At 52.9% G+C, this 19,504-nt stretch overlaps 1 protein-coding gene and 1 pseudogene across 1 annotated transcript; one reads left to right on the top strand and one right to left on the bottom strand.

Moving 5' to 3' along the window:
- The first annotated feature begins 1,744 nt into the window (after positions 1-1,744).
- LOC136374691 (NADPH oxidase 1-like) lies at positions 1,745-6,761 on the top strand (annotated as a pseudogene).
- Positions 6,762-7,336: 575 nt separating this feature from the next.
- LOC136374682 (cleavage stimulation factor subunit 2-like) lies at positions 7,337-14,517 on the bottom strand. The gene is made up of 15 exons (XM_066340083.1): positions 14,426-14,517; positions 14,222-14,300; positions 13,131-13,300; positions 12,508-12,644; positions 12,285-12,404; positions 12,029-12,184; positions 11,784-11,907; positions 11,411-11,473; positions 10,252-10,311; positions 9,498-9,639; positions 8,985-9,136; positions 8,484-8,686; positions 7,971-8,096; positions 7,695-7,820; positions 7,337-7,571 (listed from the first exon to the last, which is right to left on the bottom strand). Exons 1-14 carry the CDS (start codon positions 14,481-14,483, stop codon positions 7,698-7,700), a joined length of 1,713 nt encoding a protein of 570 aa, XP_066196180.1. The 5' UTR covers positions 14,484-14,517; the 3' UTR covers positions 7,337-7,571; positions 7,695-7,697.
- Between the last annotated feature and the right edge of the window lie 4,987 nt (positions 14,518-19,504).

Raw genomic sequence — 19,504 nt, 5'->3', positions numbered from 1 at the left:
CCCCGACATCCCCCACCTGCTGCTATGGTGCTTATGGTGACCTCGGGGCATGGGTGCCACTGGGACTGTTTTAAGCATTAAAGAGACTTTGCTGTATGTTCTAAACGACATAGACAAATTGATAATTAAAAGCAGATTGTATTGCACTACCAAAATTTGTCTTGGAAAGCCAAAATAAAAAGAGACAGCGTCGAGCCCGGGATCGGCCCTGGGTGAACCTTAGATTCAGACTCTATCGCTCCGAACCTCCCTCCGTTCACAAAATCGCCTTCTGCAGGGTCTGTTTTATACAGTTTTTCGAGTAAGGCAGAGTTTTTTCTCATTCTTTTTGTTGCTTTGGCTCTCTTAGCATATTCCTGTAACTTCTTTTCTTGCTACTGGTTTTACAAAACAGTTTTCGGGGCAGGGATGAATGCTTGATTCGATTTACGAGAACCTGGTATTGGGATGCATACCCTTGACGACTCTGATTGTTTTATTGAAGATGCATATCGGGTGCTCATCACCAGGGCATTGTCAGGCCCATCCCTGGAGAAGCTGCCCACCCGTGTTTTACAATTGCAAATCAGTCTCTTCCCTGTAGCTGTTTGTGGTTTTACAATTTTTGGAATCCTTAAATCTGAAGCACGAATTATTTTATATTATATATCACATTGTAGCTGCATGTCTGGGTGCTGGCAGTGACTCACACAGAGGGTGGGGACTGTCCCACGGGTGTTGGCATGGGTGCAGACACCTGCTGTCCATGTAACCCTCTCGTTTACAGGCACCGAAATGGGGCTGTGGCAGCAGGAAGTGGGGATGGGGGGAGCCCCTCCATGGAGCCCATAAGATTCAGGAGCATGGCGGGATGGGGGCTGGCCTCATCCTGTGCTTCCATCAGCAAGGCCATGGCTGCAGGCCAGGAGAGAGCAGCATGCCAGCAAGGAGCAAGCCTGTCCGACCTGTTCCTCCAGGCTCAGGGGCCCAGAACAGGCTGCTGTTCTTAGCTGGAGCACTGGACATCCCAGAGCTCAGGGCCCTGCAGTAGAGAGCAGGCAGGAGGGGAAGGGTGGCTGGCACAGCATTGGCAGTGGGTACTGATGGGACCCAGGCATCCTGGCCCCAAATCAGGAGTGTGTCATGCCCCACCCCAGCACCCATTTTTGGGATCAGCTCTGTTTGGGTGCTGGACTGAGGATACTCATCAGCCCTGGGGGGCCCATAGAGGTACAGCACAAGTGGTGCTCAGTCTTAAATCACCTGCCCTGTAATGGATGCCCGGGCTGGATCCTGGCACAGGTGCAGCACTGTGACCCCAGGATGCTTCTCTTGCTTTGGTGGTTTCCCTGCAAAACAGGCAGTGGAGGCTGGCGAAGGAGGCCAGGGAAAACAGAGCTGTTGAGCCAGGCACAGGACAAATCCTCTGCAACTTCTCAGGAAATTCCTACCTTACAAAAAAAGACCATTTTTGTCCTCAGAGGTTGCAAAACCCCAGGAGAGCAGCCAGACACCCTGTGTCACCCAGCTGTGGGGCCACAGGGGATCTCTCAGCAGGGGGCTATCTCTGGCCAGCACAAGGGGCTCGTTTCCGTATTGGCCGATTGGGTCAGCCCTGCCTTCCTGGAAGGTGGCCTTTGAAACCATCAGCATTTCCTTAGTCTTCTCAGGGGAAAGTCCCGGTGGTGCCATTCCCGCAGCTGGGACTGTCGCACCGCCTGCTGCCTCCATAAAACATCAGGCAGACACAGATGGGTGTGGGCAGGCAGCAGCAGGCGCAGGGACATCCCACCATGGGCAACTGGCTGGTCAGCCACTGGTTCTCAGCTGCTGTCCTCGTGAGTGTGTGGGGCTGGGGATTCAGTGGGGTAGCATGATGTGAGGGGATTCTGGGGGCTATGGGCCCTGGGGGGGCTCGTAGGGGTGATGAGGACTGATGAGCTGCCCTGGGGCTGGGCTGTGGGGAGAGACAAGCATCCCCTCTGCTCCGCCAACCCCCATACCCTGGCAGCCAGGGGAGGGATGGGCTCTGGAAAACTGAAGTCTTGGGGAAAACACAGCTCATGGGAAAGGGTGTCCTGGAAAACTTAAAAATGCTGCTGCTTTGCCCAGCCATTTTGGCTGGGAGCCTCCCATGTGCCTCTTCTCCCCTTGTGAGAGGAGGAGGATCTTGTGTGAACTCGTGGCAGGGTGAGGAGCTGGCACCGAAGGGACCATCTGCCACTGCTGTGCTGCAGCATGTCTGGTGCAACAGAGTGCCAACACTGTGTGAGGAGCTGTGAATACATGGGAACATGAGGGTTTACAGACAGTTGGGCTATTTTAATTTTTAAAGTTACTCAAAAAAGAAAACAGCCAAAAACCAAATACACAGCAGGGTGGTTTTTTTGGGACCTCTGCAAAAATTCAGTGGCTGTGAGAGGCAGCAGTGTGGGGTGCAGTGGGGTTAGGCAGGGGACAGCAGCACAGTGGGGCCAGGTGAGACAGCTCCCTGTGAAACTTCCTTCTCCCAGAATCTTTCCTACACAGTCCTGACCACCCTCTGTATCTGCTTTCCCTCCCATTACATGGGCGTTTCCTGCTCCTGCCTTTTCTTCTTCCTCATGCATGGGTGACGCACAGGGCAGTGTGTGTGACAAGACAGAAATTCTGCAAGACTTCCACACCTCTCCCCACCTTTGGCCCTGTGTCCCAACCCTGAGCATGACGGGGCAGCTCATAAGGAAACAGGACCGGATACGCTGTTCTGACACCCTCTGGCTGGACCTGGCCCTGAGTGCTGTAGAGTGAGAGGCTCCCGGGACAGGGTCCCTCATGAGGCTGTGACTTTTCCCTGCAAGTATCGGCGATTGATGGAGAGACGGGAAGACTGATTCATGATCAGAATTCGATTTTACTCAGGTTTTCCAAGTCTTATATACCATTTCAGTGAGGTTAATAATTTCTACTACGATAATTAGGTTAGAAGATCATACAAGCAATTCCTGCATTATACAACATCTTTATCGTGGAAGGTTGATTGAATCTTTTCCTTTAAGCAGGTTTTAATCCCATCTTCTCATAAGCTCAAAGTTCTGTTTGTCTTAGTCACCAGACTAGTTATGCTAATTAAGTCTGTCTTACTCTCAGACTTGTGTATTCCCACATGCAAGCAGCCTGGCTGGGCATCAACATCTTCCTCTTCACCTACTACTTTCTGTTCTTTGACTGGGATGAGCAGTATTTCTACACCAGGGCCATCCTTGGGGTAAGGTGCTCCTCCACGGCATCCTGCCTGCCCAGGCAGACAAGCCCCTCAGGGCCCTGCTGCAGTGGGGTGGGGGCTGCAACATCCCATGCCCCTTTCATGTTCTGTCCTCTTGCAGCCTACCATCATTCCATCCCACTTCACAGCCTGGCATTGTACCATGCTAGTCCCTGTCTTGATCCCTGCCTGGTCTCAGCCCAACAGCATCCCAGTCCAGCCTAGCATTTCCCCCTCCCAGTCCTCTCCTAGCATCACCCCTCCCAGTCCCATACCAGCCCAGCATCTCTCCATCCCAGTTCCCAGCCTAGCATCACTCAGTCCCAGCTCAGCACTGATTAGCCTCATCCTGACCCAGTCCTGGCACAGCACGACAGGACAGTGGTGCTCACCCCTCTCTTCTCCCCAGTCTGCCTTGGCATGGGCTTGAGCATCAGCCAAGTGCCTCAACTACAATAGCATGCTGATCCTGCTGCCTGTCTGCTGCAACCTGCTGTCCTTTCTCCATGGAACCTGCTCAGCGAGTGTCCTGTGGCAGCACAGCCAGTGTGGCTGTCCCCATCCCTGTCCCCATCCTGACACTGCTGCCTCTCCCTGCAGTGCTGCAGGCGGACGTTGCGGAAGCAGCTGGACCACAACCTCACCTTCCACAAGCTGGTGGCCTATGCAATGGCCCTGCTCACAGGTACCCCCTGGACTGGGATGGGGCAACAGTGGGGACTGGGAGCTGCCTGGTGGGTGACTGTCTGTCACCTGTCCAGCTGTGCATACCATCGCCCACCTCTTCAACCTGGAATGCTACAACCAGAGCCATCAAGCCACTGACGGCAGCCTCCCTGCTGTCCTCTCCAAGATGCACCTGCAGGGCAGCAAGTGGCTGAACCCCATCCATTCCAACCAGACTGTGAGTGTGACCTTGGCATCCAGCAACCCACCGCAACCTGTCCCCTGCTCCCCTAACCCACCCTGCTTCCCCCGCAGACCGTCGAGTACGAGGCTTTCACGACCATCCCAGGGCTGACGGAGGTGATCATCACACTGGCAGTCATCCTTGTGGTTATGTCCTCCACCAAGTTCATCCACAGGAACTACTTTGAGCTCTTCTGGTACACACACCACCTCTTCTTCATCGACTTTGTTGGCCTCGTCATCCACAGCATCATGTAAGGCTCCTCACCACTCCCCAGGGCAGGATAGCAAGGGGCAGTGGACATAGACCTCTGGTGGGGCAGCTGTGGGTGGAGTCCAGTGGGGCTGTGAACTGCCATTCCCAGGGCAGGCTAGCCCAGCTGGCCTCATGCAGTGTGGCTCAGCCCTGGTGGGGACAGAAGCTGGCCCCTGGGCTCATCCCTCACCTCCCTGCAGCGGGCTGGTGCGTGGGCAGATGGAGCAAAGCATGGCAGAGGTGTACCCCTATCACTGCGCCGAGTACCTCACACAGCGGGACCAGAACTGCACCCACAACTGCTGCAAAGACCCCGAGTTTGGGAGCACCCCTGCCGAGGTAGGGTAGTGGTGGGATAGCTGTGTGGGAGAAGCTCTTTCCTTGCCCTTGAGATGCTCTGGCCCTGGCCCTTCCCAAACCTTTGCTCTCTTCCATCTTCACAGTCTTGGAAGTGGGTTCTTGCCCCCATGATCCTCTATGTCTTTGAGTGGATCCTGCGGGTCTGGTGTGCACAGCAGAAGGTGGTTGTCGCCAAGATGGGTGGTGCAAGAGCCTGTTCCTCTGCCAGCTCCTACCCTTGGAGTCACCGGTGCCACAGCTCCTCACCGTGGTGGCCATGGGGAGGCGGGCAGGGGCCAAAGAGACAGCCCCTTCCTAGGGACAGGGGCCAGGCTGGGCGCTGAGCCCTGCCCATGCCCCCAGGTCGTCATGCACCCTGCCCGCATGCTGGAGCTGCAGATGGAGAAGGGCTTCTGCATGGAGGTGGGGCAGTACATCTTCGTCAACTGCCCTGCCATCTACCTGCTGGAGTGGCACCCCTTCACCCTCACCTTTGCACCTGAGGAGGACTTCTTCTCTCATTGACACCTTCCAATTGGAAACACCCAGGTAGGCCGAGGAAGGCCCAACCGGTCATGCCAGGGATTTGGGGAGGCTGTACCTCTCACCCAGGCCCTGCTTTGGCCAGGATCGAGGTGGATGGGCCCTTTGGCATGGCCAGCAAAGACGTGTTCCAGTACGAGGTGGCCATGTTGGTTGGAGTGGGCATCAGCGTCACCCCCTTCACCTCCTTCCTCAAGTCCATCTGGTACAAGTTCCAGCAGGGTGACCAGACCCTCAAGATCAAGAAGGTATGGAGCATCCCATGGGACCAGCTGTGGGTTTTTCCCTCTGGCTCTGCTCCACTTTGAGCAATCCCTATCCCCCTGCATCCCAGATCTACTTCTACTGGCTCTGCCGGGACACAGGACCCTTTGCCTGGTTCAACGACCTGCTTGCCTCACTGGAGCAGAAGATGGCTAAGTCGGGCAAGGTAGATTTCCTCACCTACTGTCTTCCTCACTGGCTGGAACGCCAGCATTGTGAATCAACCACAGGCTGGCATGGCTGCAAGAGGGGGACACAGGGTGGCCAAGCCGGGCAGGAAGGGCAAGGCAAGCATGACAATGGCTTTTAGGCACAAAGTCCAGGCACAGTGTTTGGTGGGATCAACAATGGATGCTCCTCTGTGGTGAGGGACTGGAGGGGGGCTCATGAGTGGTGCCTGGGGTTCTCATCATCTCTGCCTGCCCAGGCCAACAACATGGTGCTCCACTTCGACACTGCTACAGACACAGTGACAAGCCTCAGGCACAAAACCATCTTTGGATGGCCCATGTGGAACATGGAGTTTGCAGTGGTGGCTGCAGCCCACCCCAGATGAGAGCTGAGCAGAGAATTCGGGATGTTGGAGTTGGAGGCACCCCCTCTACCCTGGTATTTAGCACTTGGCTGGCCTTTGGGAGAGGTGTGCTATCCCCTGAAGGGAGCCCAAAAAGCTTCTGAATCACTTTTCCCTGAGTTGCCCACCTGGCATTGACCTCCCCATGCTGTTTGCAGGTCAGTGGTTGGTGTGTTCCTCTGTGGGCCAGAGGCCCTGGCAAAGAGCCTGCAGAAGTCTTGTCACCAACACTCCAGCCTGGACCACAGGAAGGTCAAATTCTACTTCAACAAGGAAAACTTTTAAGTGGCAGCAAGGCTGGTGCCCCAGCAGGCAGGGACCCTGACTGTATTGCCTCAAGCCTTTTCCAAAGCAAGGCCAGAGATAAGCATCTGTGCACGTACTGAAGCCAGGCAAGACACAGCAAGGTACTCTGTTTCCATGAGAAATTTCAGATTCAAAGACCGCTACCTGCCTGTCCTGGTGTACAATGGGTCCTCATGGAGCAAGTGGGCCTGTAGCTCCACCCTCTCCCCTCACTGGGAAACCAGAGACTTGTTCTGTGATGCTGCTGGAGCAGTGGGAAGCAGTGGGAGCCCAGCAGGTTGGGCAGAACCATGGGATGGGAATGGGACAAGGGCATCCACGAAGGTGTCAGGGACCAAATGTGCCCCTCAGGGTTTAAACAGTCTTTTGTATAAGAATAAATTAAACTTCCTTTTCTTTGTAATGAAAGCCTCTGTGGTGACTCAGCTGTGCAGGTACAAAGGAGCCCATGCTCTGCCTCCTTGTAGGGCTGCAATAGAAGAGCTGGCTACTAGCAAACCCTCTGGGGTGCAGGATCAGACACCACTCTGCAGGGGCTTGCTGCCACCCTGGCACCCCCAGAGCCAGCCTGCACTCAGCACACAGCTCAGCTTCCACTGCAGCTCACACCAGGTTCTGCTCCAGTGTATGCAAAGAGGGAAACCCTGAGCAGGCTGGTGTGGTAAGTGATACTGCAGTTGGATCCAGAGCCCTTCCTGCCCTGCCAGCAGGGATAGAAAGCCAAGCTCTCTGACCTGCCCTTCCTCTACACCCTTGTAAACAGCATGGCACAAGAAATTCCATTACTAGTTCTTGCCCTGGTGTGGGGAGGAGGGAGGATGGCAGGTGGTTTGGACAAGACTGGAGCCAGGCCACACTGCTCCCAGAACCCAACACTCCCATCCTGGCCTCCATGAGAGACCAAACAAGGCAGCCAGGGACATGGATTTACTCAAACCCTCCTCCCACTTTATTTCAAACATCATAAAATATACACAGAAAAAAAAAAAAAAAAAAAAAAAAAAAAAAAAAAAAAAAAAAAAGATGAACTGGAGGGAAAAACCTCTTGAGGGTGACACAACCTCACCCAAAATGCACCATCAGCTCAGAATAGCAATAGGAAGCAGCTGCCAGGGAGTATCACCTCTATCCAGGCACATGGCATCTTCATTTTGTGCCTGCCAGAAAGAAGGGGAGGAGGGTGAGCCCAGCACAGAGGGAAGCAGGGCACAGTCCCATCCTAGGCAGCTGTTTTACTGGAGGGGAACAGCCACAGCATGAGACCAGGTTAAGGACATCACCTGTCAGGGTGCCCCCGTGGATTTCTGGATTTGCTCCTTCAGAATGAGGATGCTCTGCCGCTGTTCTGGGGGCAGCATGGCGATCTGGTCTGCTGTCAGTTGCAGGACCTGCATGATCAGTGCTGCCTGTGGAGAAAGAGGGGTCACAGACCAGGATGCTCTCCCTGCCAGAGCAGCCACAGCATACCAGAGCCAGGGAGGGGCTGACCCCACCACAGAAAGGCACACAGGAAGTGCTGCTCCAACTGTTTCACCCTTTCCCTTTTGTTCTCTCACCTTCTCATGATCCTGGGGGGTGACCTGGCTCTGTCCAGGGCTAAAGCCTCCAGGCTGACCAGCTCCTTGGACTCCTGCCCCAGGAATGCCTCCTCCCTGCATGCCTGCCCCAGCCATTTTAGGAACCTGGGGGAGTAAAAGAGGACTTAAGAACTGAGGGGTCTCTGGACTCGGCCATACAAATCCAGGAAGGTAAAACAGATGATCAGATGGATGCCCTCACGGACTGCTTGAAGATGCCAAAGCACGAAGAGAGAGTGTATTTTATGTGCTCTCCTCTCCCAACTCCTATGCCCCTTCCTGCGTCTCGGGAAGAGGTGGAGAGAGGCCTGAACCTTGTCCTGTCCCCAGCTGATGGGCAGAGCCAGGGGAAATGGGACAGATGCCCTGACCCCTCAGAGCCAGTGACAGCCTGGTGCTTCCCAGAGCTACTGTTCTGTGGGACACCTCTCACCCAGCCCAAGCCTACAGGATGCTGTTGGTGCCTGACCAGCTGAGCAGAGATGTGTGTACCTGGCGGGGCCCCTGCGGGCCACTGGCTCCCATGTTAAGTGGCCCAGGACCCTGTATCCCACCAGGCATTGGGACACGTGGGTTGGGACCAGGCCCTCGAGGCTCCAGGACCCTGGCCTCCATGGCCCTGGCTTCCAGCACTCGTGGCTCCAGGACTCGTGCCTCCATCACCCGGGGCTCCAGCCCTCGGGGATCTCTTCTGACTGCAGAGGAAACATAAGGTAAGCTCCTGAAGGAAGCAGTGCTGCAGGAAGTGTAGGAGTGAGCCTGCCGCCTCCTTTGTCTGGGGGCCAGCAAGTACCCAAGAGGTGCAGGGCTGGGGGCAGAGGGGACATGCCTGGACAAAGTCCCTTGCACCCTGGGACTGTCCCTCCTTGCCTGGAGCCAGTCATTTCATTGCCCAAACCCCTTTTCTATGCCTCGGGTTGGGGCAGCCAGCTCCACTCTGACTTCTTGCCTGTACAATCCAAGCCACCCAGTATTTCATGCCCCCTCTCTCACCTCGAGCATCCATCAAGGGCCCCCGCGGCTCTCCCATCAGTGGTCGAGGTTCTCCCATGGGTCCCCCCCTCATCTCATGGGGGGGGGCACGGCTGTCATGACCAGGCATATGGTGCATAGGGGCTCCCTGGTGGGGCAGCCCAAGGTAACCTCTGACACAAAGAGACAAGGAGAGCAAAGCAGGAGGAGGAGAAAAAGCAAGAGAGTGTGAATCAGACACTGGCCTGGCATGGTCTGGGCAGAGCACTGGGATTTCCCCCAAAGCCACAGGGGAGGAGGGCGAGGCTGGCACAGGGATGGGTGCTGGTGGCTCCATGCCACAGGGCAGCTGACATCACCCCGGAGATATCCCTTCCCCGGGGAAATGGGCCAGCCCCCATGTTTGGCAGCACACAGGCCTCTGACCAGGCAGCAATGACTCCTGGAAGGCTGGTGCCATCCCTGTCCTCAGTGGGAGGTTACCCTTGGGCAGGGGACAGTGCCAAGGGCTTCTCTCCTTCCCTCTCCCCTTACCTGGGCTCCACTTCTCCAGTGACTGAGAGCAGGGTCCCTCCGCGAGGGTCATTCGGGGCATCTCCCAAAAGGCCTCGGGGCGGCGGGCCACTAGCAGGTAGAGGTCCATGCTGCATAGGGGCCCTTGGGTCTGGCATGGGCACTGCCAGGGAGACACACAAGAACTCGTGAGGATCTGCATGACCAGTGCCGTGCAAAGACTGTGCCCAGCACTCTCAGGCCAGGTGTGGGGCAGCCACACTGCTCCCCTGAGCTGTGCTGTCTGCTGGCGATGCAGCCCCACACACGAGGCTGGAGCACACCAAAGCCCCTTCCCTGGCTGCCAATTTTATTCCTCTCTTTTTCTTCTCTGGTTTTATCTCAGGTTCCTTATGGCACCAGGGGCCAAACCAAGCATGCATGCCCCCATGGCAATCCCTACAAATGTGGGCATCAACACCCTACTGATGTGGGGCCAGGAGCAAAGCAAGACCTGGAAGGCTCCTGGAAGCAGTGTCAAAGGGGGCTGGATCTTAGGCAAAAGCCCTTTCTAAACAGGCTCTCCTTTTCCACTGGAGGCTCTGTGCATAGTTCTAGGCTGTTCTCTCCTGTAGCCCTAGAGGAAATCCTGCCTCCTTCATCTCCTCTTACTGCTGTCAGGCTACAAGGAGTGACATGCCAGTCCCTGGCCCTGAGAACAGCAGGGTGAGAGCTGCTCTCTGCACACTCCACAACGAGCTCCATGGGAAGAGGGAGCTGGCAGGTGCCAGGATACCTTGAATGCGTTCAATAGATGCAGTCCTGGCAGGTCCCACGGGCGAGAGCTGCAGGTTCCCTGGGCAAGCAGCAGGAAAAGAGGGAAAGCAGACATGTAAAATAGTGTATGCACACATGCACTGACCAGCTTTGGGGACAGTGCTGCCTGCAGGATCATGCTCCCTTAAGTCCCCAGGAAAACCTATAGAGAAAATGTTGCAAGTCTGTATCAACCTCTTCCATTAACACCACCTTTGTCACCACAGGCAGGACAGCCAGCGTGGTACAGTCCTTCCCTTCACTCAGGGAGAGAGGCAGGGAGAGAAGACATTCTGCCAAGAGATGCGGCATTCCATGGGGCCACACTGGCCCCATAATGCACACCCAGCTTCTGCTCTCCAAAACCTTTTGGGTGCCAAGAACTATCAGGTAGCTTTCAGGAAGACAGTGCCTGCCCCAAAGAAAATGAGAGTCAGCTGCCCCTAAGGCCAAAGGATCTTAGACTAGGTTTGCCATGTTGCTGAAACAAGGCCTAAGATAGAAGTCAAGGCAACAGAGGTGACAAGTGTCTGCATGTGTCGTTCCTGGGAGAACAGGAACACCTGGATCGTTCTAACCTACGTATGCAACATGTGAACCATAAGGAATTGGGCCCCAGGGCTGGGCCATACAGACCGTGCCTGCGGAGGTAAAGCCAAGCCGTCACTTTTCGCAAAGTCCATGCCAAGCCTAAAGCCAAAACGGAGACCCAGCTCTCTCTGCTGGGCACGGCGCAGGAGGATGCAGTGGCCGCACCAGCTGCTTCCCAGCACCCAGGCAGCAAAGGAGCAGGACAAGGACCAGAGAAGAGCAAGCTCTGCCTGCTCGTACAAGCACAGGGACAGACATGGACTCGCAGAGGTGGAAAACACAGGCACATCCCGCTCGGTGGAGACAGGCAGCTCTCCTGGCTTCCAGGGCACGACTGCATAACATGGCGCAGAACGAGCTAGGAGGCAGTCGGGGCATGGGCTGAGCCCTGGGAGCCAGGGAGCTACTACCACAGCCTTGTGCCTCAGTGAACAAACCCAGGCATAGCCCCGGGGCTGGGCACAGCACGGCTGCAGACAGCTGGGGCACAGTACTGCTCACTGGAACGAGGCTCACACCACACACAACACTACATACGTCTGCTTTACCTTGTCCACGCTCCAAGGGGACAGGCCCTGCACCCGGCATCCTAACCTGTGGCTGCATCCCACCTGAGAGGGGACAGGCAGAGATCAGACCCCTCCTCAGCCATCCCTGATGACTAACCCATTTCTTTGCCTCCAAAATACCTTCTCGCTCCCAGCTTCTGGGGGAGCATCTGGAGGTTTATTCCCTTGGTGTTGCTTCTCCCCAGAGATAATCCAACTTTGCAGCCCACCTCTGGCAGCAGCACAACCATAATGTACAGTACAGGATTATGTGTGCTCTCACAGAGCTGAGCCCTCTGGTTAGGGGGAAGGCAGAGAGGGGTGTCTACAGGACCTGTGTGCTCACAGGTGGGGCAGCTCGGCCCAAACTCACCTCCTGGAGCCGTGGGGCCAGGGCCTGGGCCCTTCACAGGGGCTGCCATCTGTCCTGGGGCTAGCACTCCCCCCTGCATGGGTGGCTGCATCAGAGGAGGAGCGCCATTGATGTGCATCCCACCCTGCCCGGAAGAGACACTGGATCTCAGGAACACCCTGACACCTGGGCACATGCCCAGCTGGGAGAACTGGAGCTGGCACTGCCCATTTCTCCTGCACAGCTCGTGTTGTGCAGGCTCTTACTATGGGCTGTGGCTGGGACGACGGGGTGTTCTGTGGGTTCAGCTGCACGCTGGGCCCTGGCCCAGGCCCCGGTCCTGGCCCAGGCCCTGGCCCTGGCACTGGCTGCTGGTTGCCAGGGATCAGAGGAGGAACACTGGTCTGGCGATGCAAGATTTTCTAGGGGAGGAAGAAGGAGAAAGAAGTTCTTTTCCACTGCCACACCACAAAGGCTACCACCAATATCCTCCCAACCCCAGATGAGCAGCAAGGGACAAACCAGCACAATCTCCGGGTCAACGATCCTCATGACCACCTGGGCCTGAAGCAGTGCATAAGCCAGCTGTGGGTTCTGAAGCAGCATATTCCTGGCTTCCTGGGGGCTGTTCTGGACACATAGCTGAGAAGACAGGCACTGATCAGAGCTCTGACAAGGTGCGACGGGCTGGGACGGGGTGGGAGGAGCTGTCCTCACACAGGAAGCATGGCCCTCCTGCACTCACCTTCATCTGCTTCATCAGCTCAAACATCTGCTCGGGGGGCAGGCTGGCCACTGCCCGGCTGATGGACTCAGGGGCATCCTCTGGGTTGACAGGGTCCCCATAGGGTGACTCTATGATGGGTGCACCTGTGCCCAAGCCTGCAATACAGTTGGTGACTTCATACTGCACCATGAACAGTGCATGTAACAGGCTCATCAGGAGGGGAACACCAGCCCATCGGGGGAAAAAAAGACAGCAAAAACAGGGAGATGTTAGGAGGAATTTCTTCACAGAAGGGGTGATTAGGCATCAGAACAGTCTACTCAGGGAGGTTGTGGAGTCACTGTTCCTGGAAGTGTTTAAATAAAGACTGGATGTGGCATTTAGTGTTTCAGTCTAGTTGATACAGTGGTGTTTGGTCAAAGGTTGGACCATGACCTTTAGAAACCTTTTCCAACCTAAATAATTCTGTGATTCTGTGATCATCTGGGAGCGAAAACACAGAGCTGAGCCCATGCATCCCTCTGGGAAACTACTCGCAACACCTCTCAGAGCAGGTCAGCTCTGCCAGCCTGGCAGAAGAGACATGCCCTGCAGCGCTGCCAAGGCTGGGCCCAGCATGAGACCCCAAAAGCCCGACTCACTCTTGAGCTCCTCTTTGTTCTTCTCGCTGGCGGCATTGTCGACGCGCAAGGCCCTGCCGCTGAACTCGCGCCCGTTGAGGTTGCGCATGGCGCTGAGCGCCGTCTCCTGGTCCTGGTACTCGCAGAAGCCATAGCCCTTGGGCTTCCCTGTCTCCCTGTCGTACACCAGCCTGCACGGTGAGCAGAGCAATGCCGCTGCTGAGGGCAGCGTGGGCATCCCACTGTGCCCATGGCTCCCATAGCTCCAGAGAGGATACGGGGCTAGAGCCCACAGGAGTGCTGGGAGCAGAGTGAAGGCTCCCAAGCCATCCCAAGGCACACAGCAGTCAGGCCTATGCCAAAGCCAAAGGGCTTGCTGGCTCCTGGCATGGGTGTTCCCAAAGCTGTGGTGTGCAGGAAGCCCACCAGTGCCAGCTCTGTGCCTGCCATGACCCCACGAGGCACAGGATGGGACTGGGTGCTCCCCAACTCCCAAAACCTTAACTGAGAGCTCTCCAGGGCCTGGTGCCAAGCGTGGAAAACACCTCTGAGAGGCACAGTGAGGAGCACAGAGTCTGACCAGGACCTGAGCACTCATCAGCCACAGCAGGGTGGCTCCTTCAGCCCAGAACTGTGTACCTACATCTATCTGCTGTGCTCGGGACATTGTGCTCCATTTCCAGGTGACCCTGGCACAGCCACTCGGTCCCTCTGCCCTGAGCATAGCTGGCTCATCCTCACAACCCCCACAGATGCTGGGGTTGTGTTTCCTCATGCTCTGCATGAGGAAATAGCCTCGAGGGGGACCCTGGGAGGTTTAGATGGGATATTAGGCAAAGTTTCTTCGCCAGAGCGGTTGTCAAGCATTAGAACAAGCAGCCCAAGGCAGTGGCGGAGTCACCATCCCTGGAAGTGGTCAAAAGGTGTGTGCATGTGGCACTTGGAGACACGGTGGGCTTGGCAATGCTGAGGGGTTGGCTGGATGGTTTTGGAGGCCTTTCCCAACATTAAGGATTTACGATTCCACGGTTACAAGTCCGGCTCCACGGAGCCCGCGGGGCTCGGTCTGCGCCGACCAGGGAGACCCGGAGGAGGCCTGCAGCCGCTCTCACCTAAAGCTGACCACGGGCCCAACCTCCGAGAAAATGTCCTTCAGCTGTTCCTCCGTGGCCTCATACGGGATGTTCCCCACTGGGGAGACAGACGGTGCCGCCGGTCAGCGCGGCGGGTACCGGCCCCGACGCCAATGGGGGGAAAACCCGCCTTCCCCTGCCCCTTTCCCTTTGCAGGTCGCGGCCCCGCCCCCGCGGCCTCACCGAACACGGAGCGCAGGGACCGATCCACGGCGGGGTCCCGCACCGACAGCCCTGCCATCGCGCCGCCCGCGCCGCTTCCGGTCGGCGCGCCAACCGTCTCCCCGCTTCCGCCCGCGCCCGCATCAAGCACGGCAGCGGCGCACTGAGAAAGCGCTCCGGCGTGAAACGCGGCACCGGTGGGAGCGGGACGGAGGTGCTGCGGCCTCGGGGCTCCCCCGGCACCGACTGTTATAAACGGGCCAGGAGACCTGCTCCTTTGAAAAGCCTTTATTAGTCAGCTCTTTCAAGGGGGAACTCGAGGGGTCGCCTGCGCCGCCGCTGCTCCTGTCGCCGTTCTCGCTCCTGTCGCCGCTGAGGATCAGGTGTCAGGCGAATCTGCTGCTCTCCCCGCAGCAGAGTCGGGAGTTCCGGCCTCGCGGGAATCCCCAGGAACTCAACTGGGCTCGTGTGGTCTAGGGGCGTCACTTCTTCCCAGTCTCTTTGTGGTTATGGCGAGGCGGCAGAAGCAGAATTCAGTCCTTAGGTAGCTGAGGGTCTTCTCGGTGTTGTAGTGTCTCCCTTTTATCTGGATTTTGTGCTGGGTCCCGGCTTTTGGGTCCGCTTGCCGGCAACTGCACTTCGGTTTGGAGCGCTGCACCATGGAAGTCCTTGGATTTTCCTATTAGGCGGGGCCGGCAGTTCGAGGAGCTGGTGGGGAATGGGGACAGCCTAGCCCGACGGAAGGGGAAGGGAACCCGGGTTTTTAGAGGGGGTATACAACTTGGAATAAGGTTTTGAGGGTACAAATTTTGGTACAAACAGCATAACTTTCTTAACAGACAGGTTACAACTGGCATAACATTTTAAACAGCATAACTTTCTTAACAAATGACAGACTGTGTCAAAAAAGGGAATTTCTTACATTTCATTCATTTCAGTCCCCCCTCTATTTCTTTGATCGGGTCTTTGCCCGCATCAATTGGCAGTTTTTGATTTATGGGAATATCTTTTATTTAGTTTTTTTTTAGTTTGAGGTTCTAACTAAAGTAAAACTATTTTCTTATAGGGCACTTTCCAGTTAGGCGCTGCTTAAATGTTGCAGCATTTCATGCAATCTAATACTGCTTTATATCAAAACGTGGGATTTACATGAGTGTGAACTCTTATAAGGGACTGCAGGTTCTCCCCGTCATAGATGGGATGGTGTGTAGTTCTCCCAAGAGTCCAGTATGAACCATTGTCTCGATCTCACCTGGTCTTGCCTCTTGGGTTGGGGAAGGTATTTAGCTGGCCTTATGGAGTTCCTTTCAGTGTATTCCCACTTCTTTTTCAGTTTTTGATTAGCCCTTCTGTGGTGTGCCCTATAAGAGATCTGTAATGATATTATCACAACTTTTTTTTAAAACAGCTTAACACTTCATGATATTTTAGAACAACTTACAGAGAACATTTTTAAATGACAGCTTTTGATAACAACTTGGAAAGATTTTGAACAACGGGTTTTTTGTTGGGTTTTTTTTGTTTGTTTGTTTCTAATTGGGCTTTGGTTGTCTTTTGAAGGTTATTTTAAGTGTGTCTGGGTCTCTAATGGTGGTCTATTTGGAGGGAGTCTTTGCTGGGGTATCAGAGTCACTGGGAAGTGGCAATGGTCTTTTTATTCGGGATAGTTGTGTATGGTGAAGCCCCTATGTCTGACCTTCGTCGAACTCAGATTTTCAAGAGTGCTAGGGGCAAACATTTTAGCCAATTCATTCCAGTTTTTGTTATTAATTTAGTTAATACATTTTTGAAGGTTTTATTTATTCTTTCAATTCTTCTTGAGCTTTGAGGATGCCAGGGTGTATGTAACTGCCATTTCATTTCTAAGGCTTTAACAATATCATGCAGGACTTGTGCTACAAAGTGGGGGCCTCTGTCTGAAACGATGTTATTTACTAGTCTATACCGGGGGATGGTGTGTTCTAGTAGTATCTTAATTACTACTTGTGCTGTTTCCCTTTTTGTAGGGAAGGCTTCCACCCAATGCGTTAAGTGATCAACTATAACCAAAAGATGCTTATGTCCCTGTACTGGAGGCATTTCTGTGAAGTTTGTTTGCATATTTTGAAAGGGTCTTAATGCTATTTGTCTTCCCCCTGGTGTGGGCTTTCTTATTACTTTTTGATTTACTTTTTGACAAATTAGGCATCTTTCGGTAACTGTTCTAGTCAGGTTATAGAATCCAACACATAGGTGTTCTCTCAGAAAATCATTACACAACTCTTGGGTGCCCCAGTGAGTTAAGTTGTGTATTTCTGCCAGAATTTTTCGAGCTATTGCTTTATTTAGGAATTTCTTTCTATCTGGGGTCAGCCATTCCCCTTGCTTCCTTTGGTGTAAACCTAACTTTTTTATTTTTTGTAATTCATTTTTATTATACATTGGTTTATTAATTTTGTCAGCTGGTATATCATTCAAGGTAAGAATTTTTATTGGTTCTCCCAGCTTTTGAGCTGCTAGTTTGGCTGCTTGATCAGCTACTTGGTTGCCCCTTTCTTCAAATGTGTTTCCTTTTTCATATCTTTTGACATGTACAATTGCTATTTCTTGGGGCTTCGTAAGAGATTCTAGTATTAATTTAATTAATTCTTTATGTATCAGATCTTTCTCTTTTGAATTTAGGTAGCTTCTTTTTTCCCAGATCTTTCCAAATGTGTGTACTATTTTAAATACATATTGCAAGTTTGTGTAGATTGCACCTCGGTCTTGTTCTAATAAATCTAATCTCCTTTTGAGAGCATAGACTTCACAACACTGGGCAGACCAGTTTGGGGGTAGTTTTTCTTTTTTTGTAACTTTTAAATTGTCTCTTTTTCTACCTTTGACTATTGCATAGCCTGATATCCTTTTTTCTTCAGTCAGCCTAGATGATCTATCAATAAACAGCACCCTCCTATATGGTAGAGGTATATCTTCAAGATCCTCTCTTGCTTTTGTTTGTAAATCTATGATTTCTATGCAATTGTGCTCTAAGTTTGGTGTGGGTTCCCCTGAGAGGAACTGGGCAGGATTTAGACTTTTTGATGTAGTTAGCTCTAAATCACTGGTGCCGGTTAAAATCACTTCATATTTTAAAATTCTAGAGTCAGTCAGCCATTGTTGAGCTTTTTGGCTCAACACTGTCCTGAGATCATGGGGTGTGTGTGCAATGATTTTTCCCTGCAGTGTCAGTTTTTGTGCTTCCTCTACAAGAACAGCTGTGGCTGCTACAGCCTGGAGGCAAGCCGGCCACCTTCTTGCAACTGGATCCAGAAGTTTGGAAAGATATGCGACAGGCTTTTTGTGTCCTCCCCATTCTTGGGTTAATACTCCATAAGCTATTCCCCCTTCAGAGTTAATGAATAGGTCAAACTTTTTCTTAAGGTCTGGGAGACTCCGGACAGGGGCTGAAGACAATTTTGTTTTTAGGTCTTTCAACTGTTCTTCATCTCTATCTGTCCATTTCACAGGTTCAGGTTGGACTAATTTCTCATATAGAAATTTAATACTTTGGGAATATTTTTTTTTCCCACAGCTTGCAATAACCAAATAGTCTTAATAATTTTCTTGTATCTTTCTTTGTGGTTGGAGCTGGGACTGAGAGCATACCTGAGATTCTCTCAGGGCTTAATTTCTTACACCCTTCCCCAATGAGGTGTCTGAAGCAGGTGACCCACGATTCTATAAACTGCAGTCTGTTCTTTGACACTTTGAGGCCTTTTTCCCCCAGAAAATTCAGTAGATTAATACTGGTTCCCTTCACTTCATCCTGCTTTTTCCCCGACATTAGGAGGTCATCTACATACTGCAGGATTTGCACACCGTTTTTAGGGATAAACTGTCTCAGTAACTCTTCTAGGGCTTGTCCGAAGAGGTTTGGGCTTTCAGTGGACCCCCGAGGAAGACGAGTCCATCTCAGTTGCTGCCCTCTCTTACTTTCAGGGCACTCCCACTCAAACGCAAACCAATCTCGGCCCCCCTCTGCCAAAGGACAGGTCCAAAAAGCATCCCTTAGATTTATTACAGTAAACCAGGACTGCTCTCCAGGAATCCTGCCCAGGAGCGGGTAGCGGTTTTGTACCACCGGGTGCCTGGTAATTGTCTTTTTGTTCACTTCTCTTAGGTTTTGCACTACCTTTTTTACAGCCAGAACAGGAGTGTTGTGGGGTGACATACAAGGTTTTAATATTCCTTCTGTGAGTAGATGGGTTATAATTGGGGTTAGTCCTTTTTTCCCTTCTAGAGAAATAGGATATTGCCTGACCCTTATAGGAGGTGTCTTTTCTTGTATTTTTATTTCTATAGGTGGGATATCTAAATATCCATATTTTCTCTCCTCAGCCCAGACCTCTGGCCTGACTTCCCCTAAGTCTCTAACAGTCAGCCTCATGATTTGTAGCACCATTCTTCCTTTTCTAGGAAGAATCCTTACTCCTAACTGAACTTGCAGGTCCTTTTCCAGCAGGTTACTGTCTACTTTGGGTAGATATATTGAATTAGTGACACATCTTTTGGAATTTTCTTTAATTTCTACATTTTTTATAACTGAAGCCTTGAAAGGCTCCCCTTCTGCTCCTAGGACTTCACATGTCTTTCTTCTAATCGCAATTTTAACTGGAAGTCGGTTAATACATGATTTATCTGCACCAGTATTCACTAAAAACTCAAACTCTTCATGTTGGGGACCTACTTCAATTTCAAAATTTACTATGGGCCCTTCTTGATGTTTCGTGGGGTCCCCTAACACATAGAGCCCATGACACTCCCAATCCTCCTTGACCTCTTTCCTCAATAATTTTTCTAATGCCTCTTGTTCCCCCACGACAGTCTCATCAAATGACATTTTTTTGCAATGTTTCTTAAAGTGTCCTATTTCTCCACAATAATAACAGGCTCGGGTCTCTCCTGGTCTCTGAAGAGTATCCCAAGGTGGTGGGTTCCTTTCTCTTACCTTTCCTGGTAAAGATTTTGTGTTTCTTTCACTCTTAGTATCCTTTCTGAGATCCTTTACACTTTCCCTGGCCACGGCTACCATAATCCTGGTTTTTGCCTTTGTTTTTTCTTCTTCTCTCCTAAGGTATA

The sequence above is a fragment of the Sylvia atricapilla genome, assembly GCF_009819655.1.
Source record: "Sylvia atricapilla isolate bSylAtr1 chromosome W unlocalized genomic scaffold, bSylAtr1.pri scaffold_60_arrow_ctg1, whole genome shotgun sequence".
NCBI classification, from domain to species: Eukaryota; Metazoa; Chordata; class Aves; order Passeriformes; family Sylviidae; genus Sylvia; species Sylvia atricapilla.
The sequence above is the reverse complement of the archived record's forward strand: the minus strand, read 5'-3'. Positions and strand labels throughout refer to the sequence as shown.

Coding starts and splice junctions, on each gene's coding strand:
- LOC136374682 (XM_066340083.1), bottom strand. CDS start 14,483: ATGGCAGGGCTGTCGGTGCGGGACCCCGCCGTGGATCGGTCCCTGCGC. Junction 14,301..14,425: donor GTCCCTGCGCTCCGTGTTCG/GTGAGGCCGCGG, acceptor CTGTCTCCCCAG/TGGGGAACATCCCGTATGAG. Junction 9,640..10,251: donor ATCTATTGAACGCATTCAAG/GTATCCTGGCAC, acceptor TCTCCCTGGCAG/TGCCCATGCCAGACCCAAGG.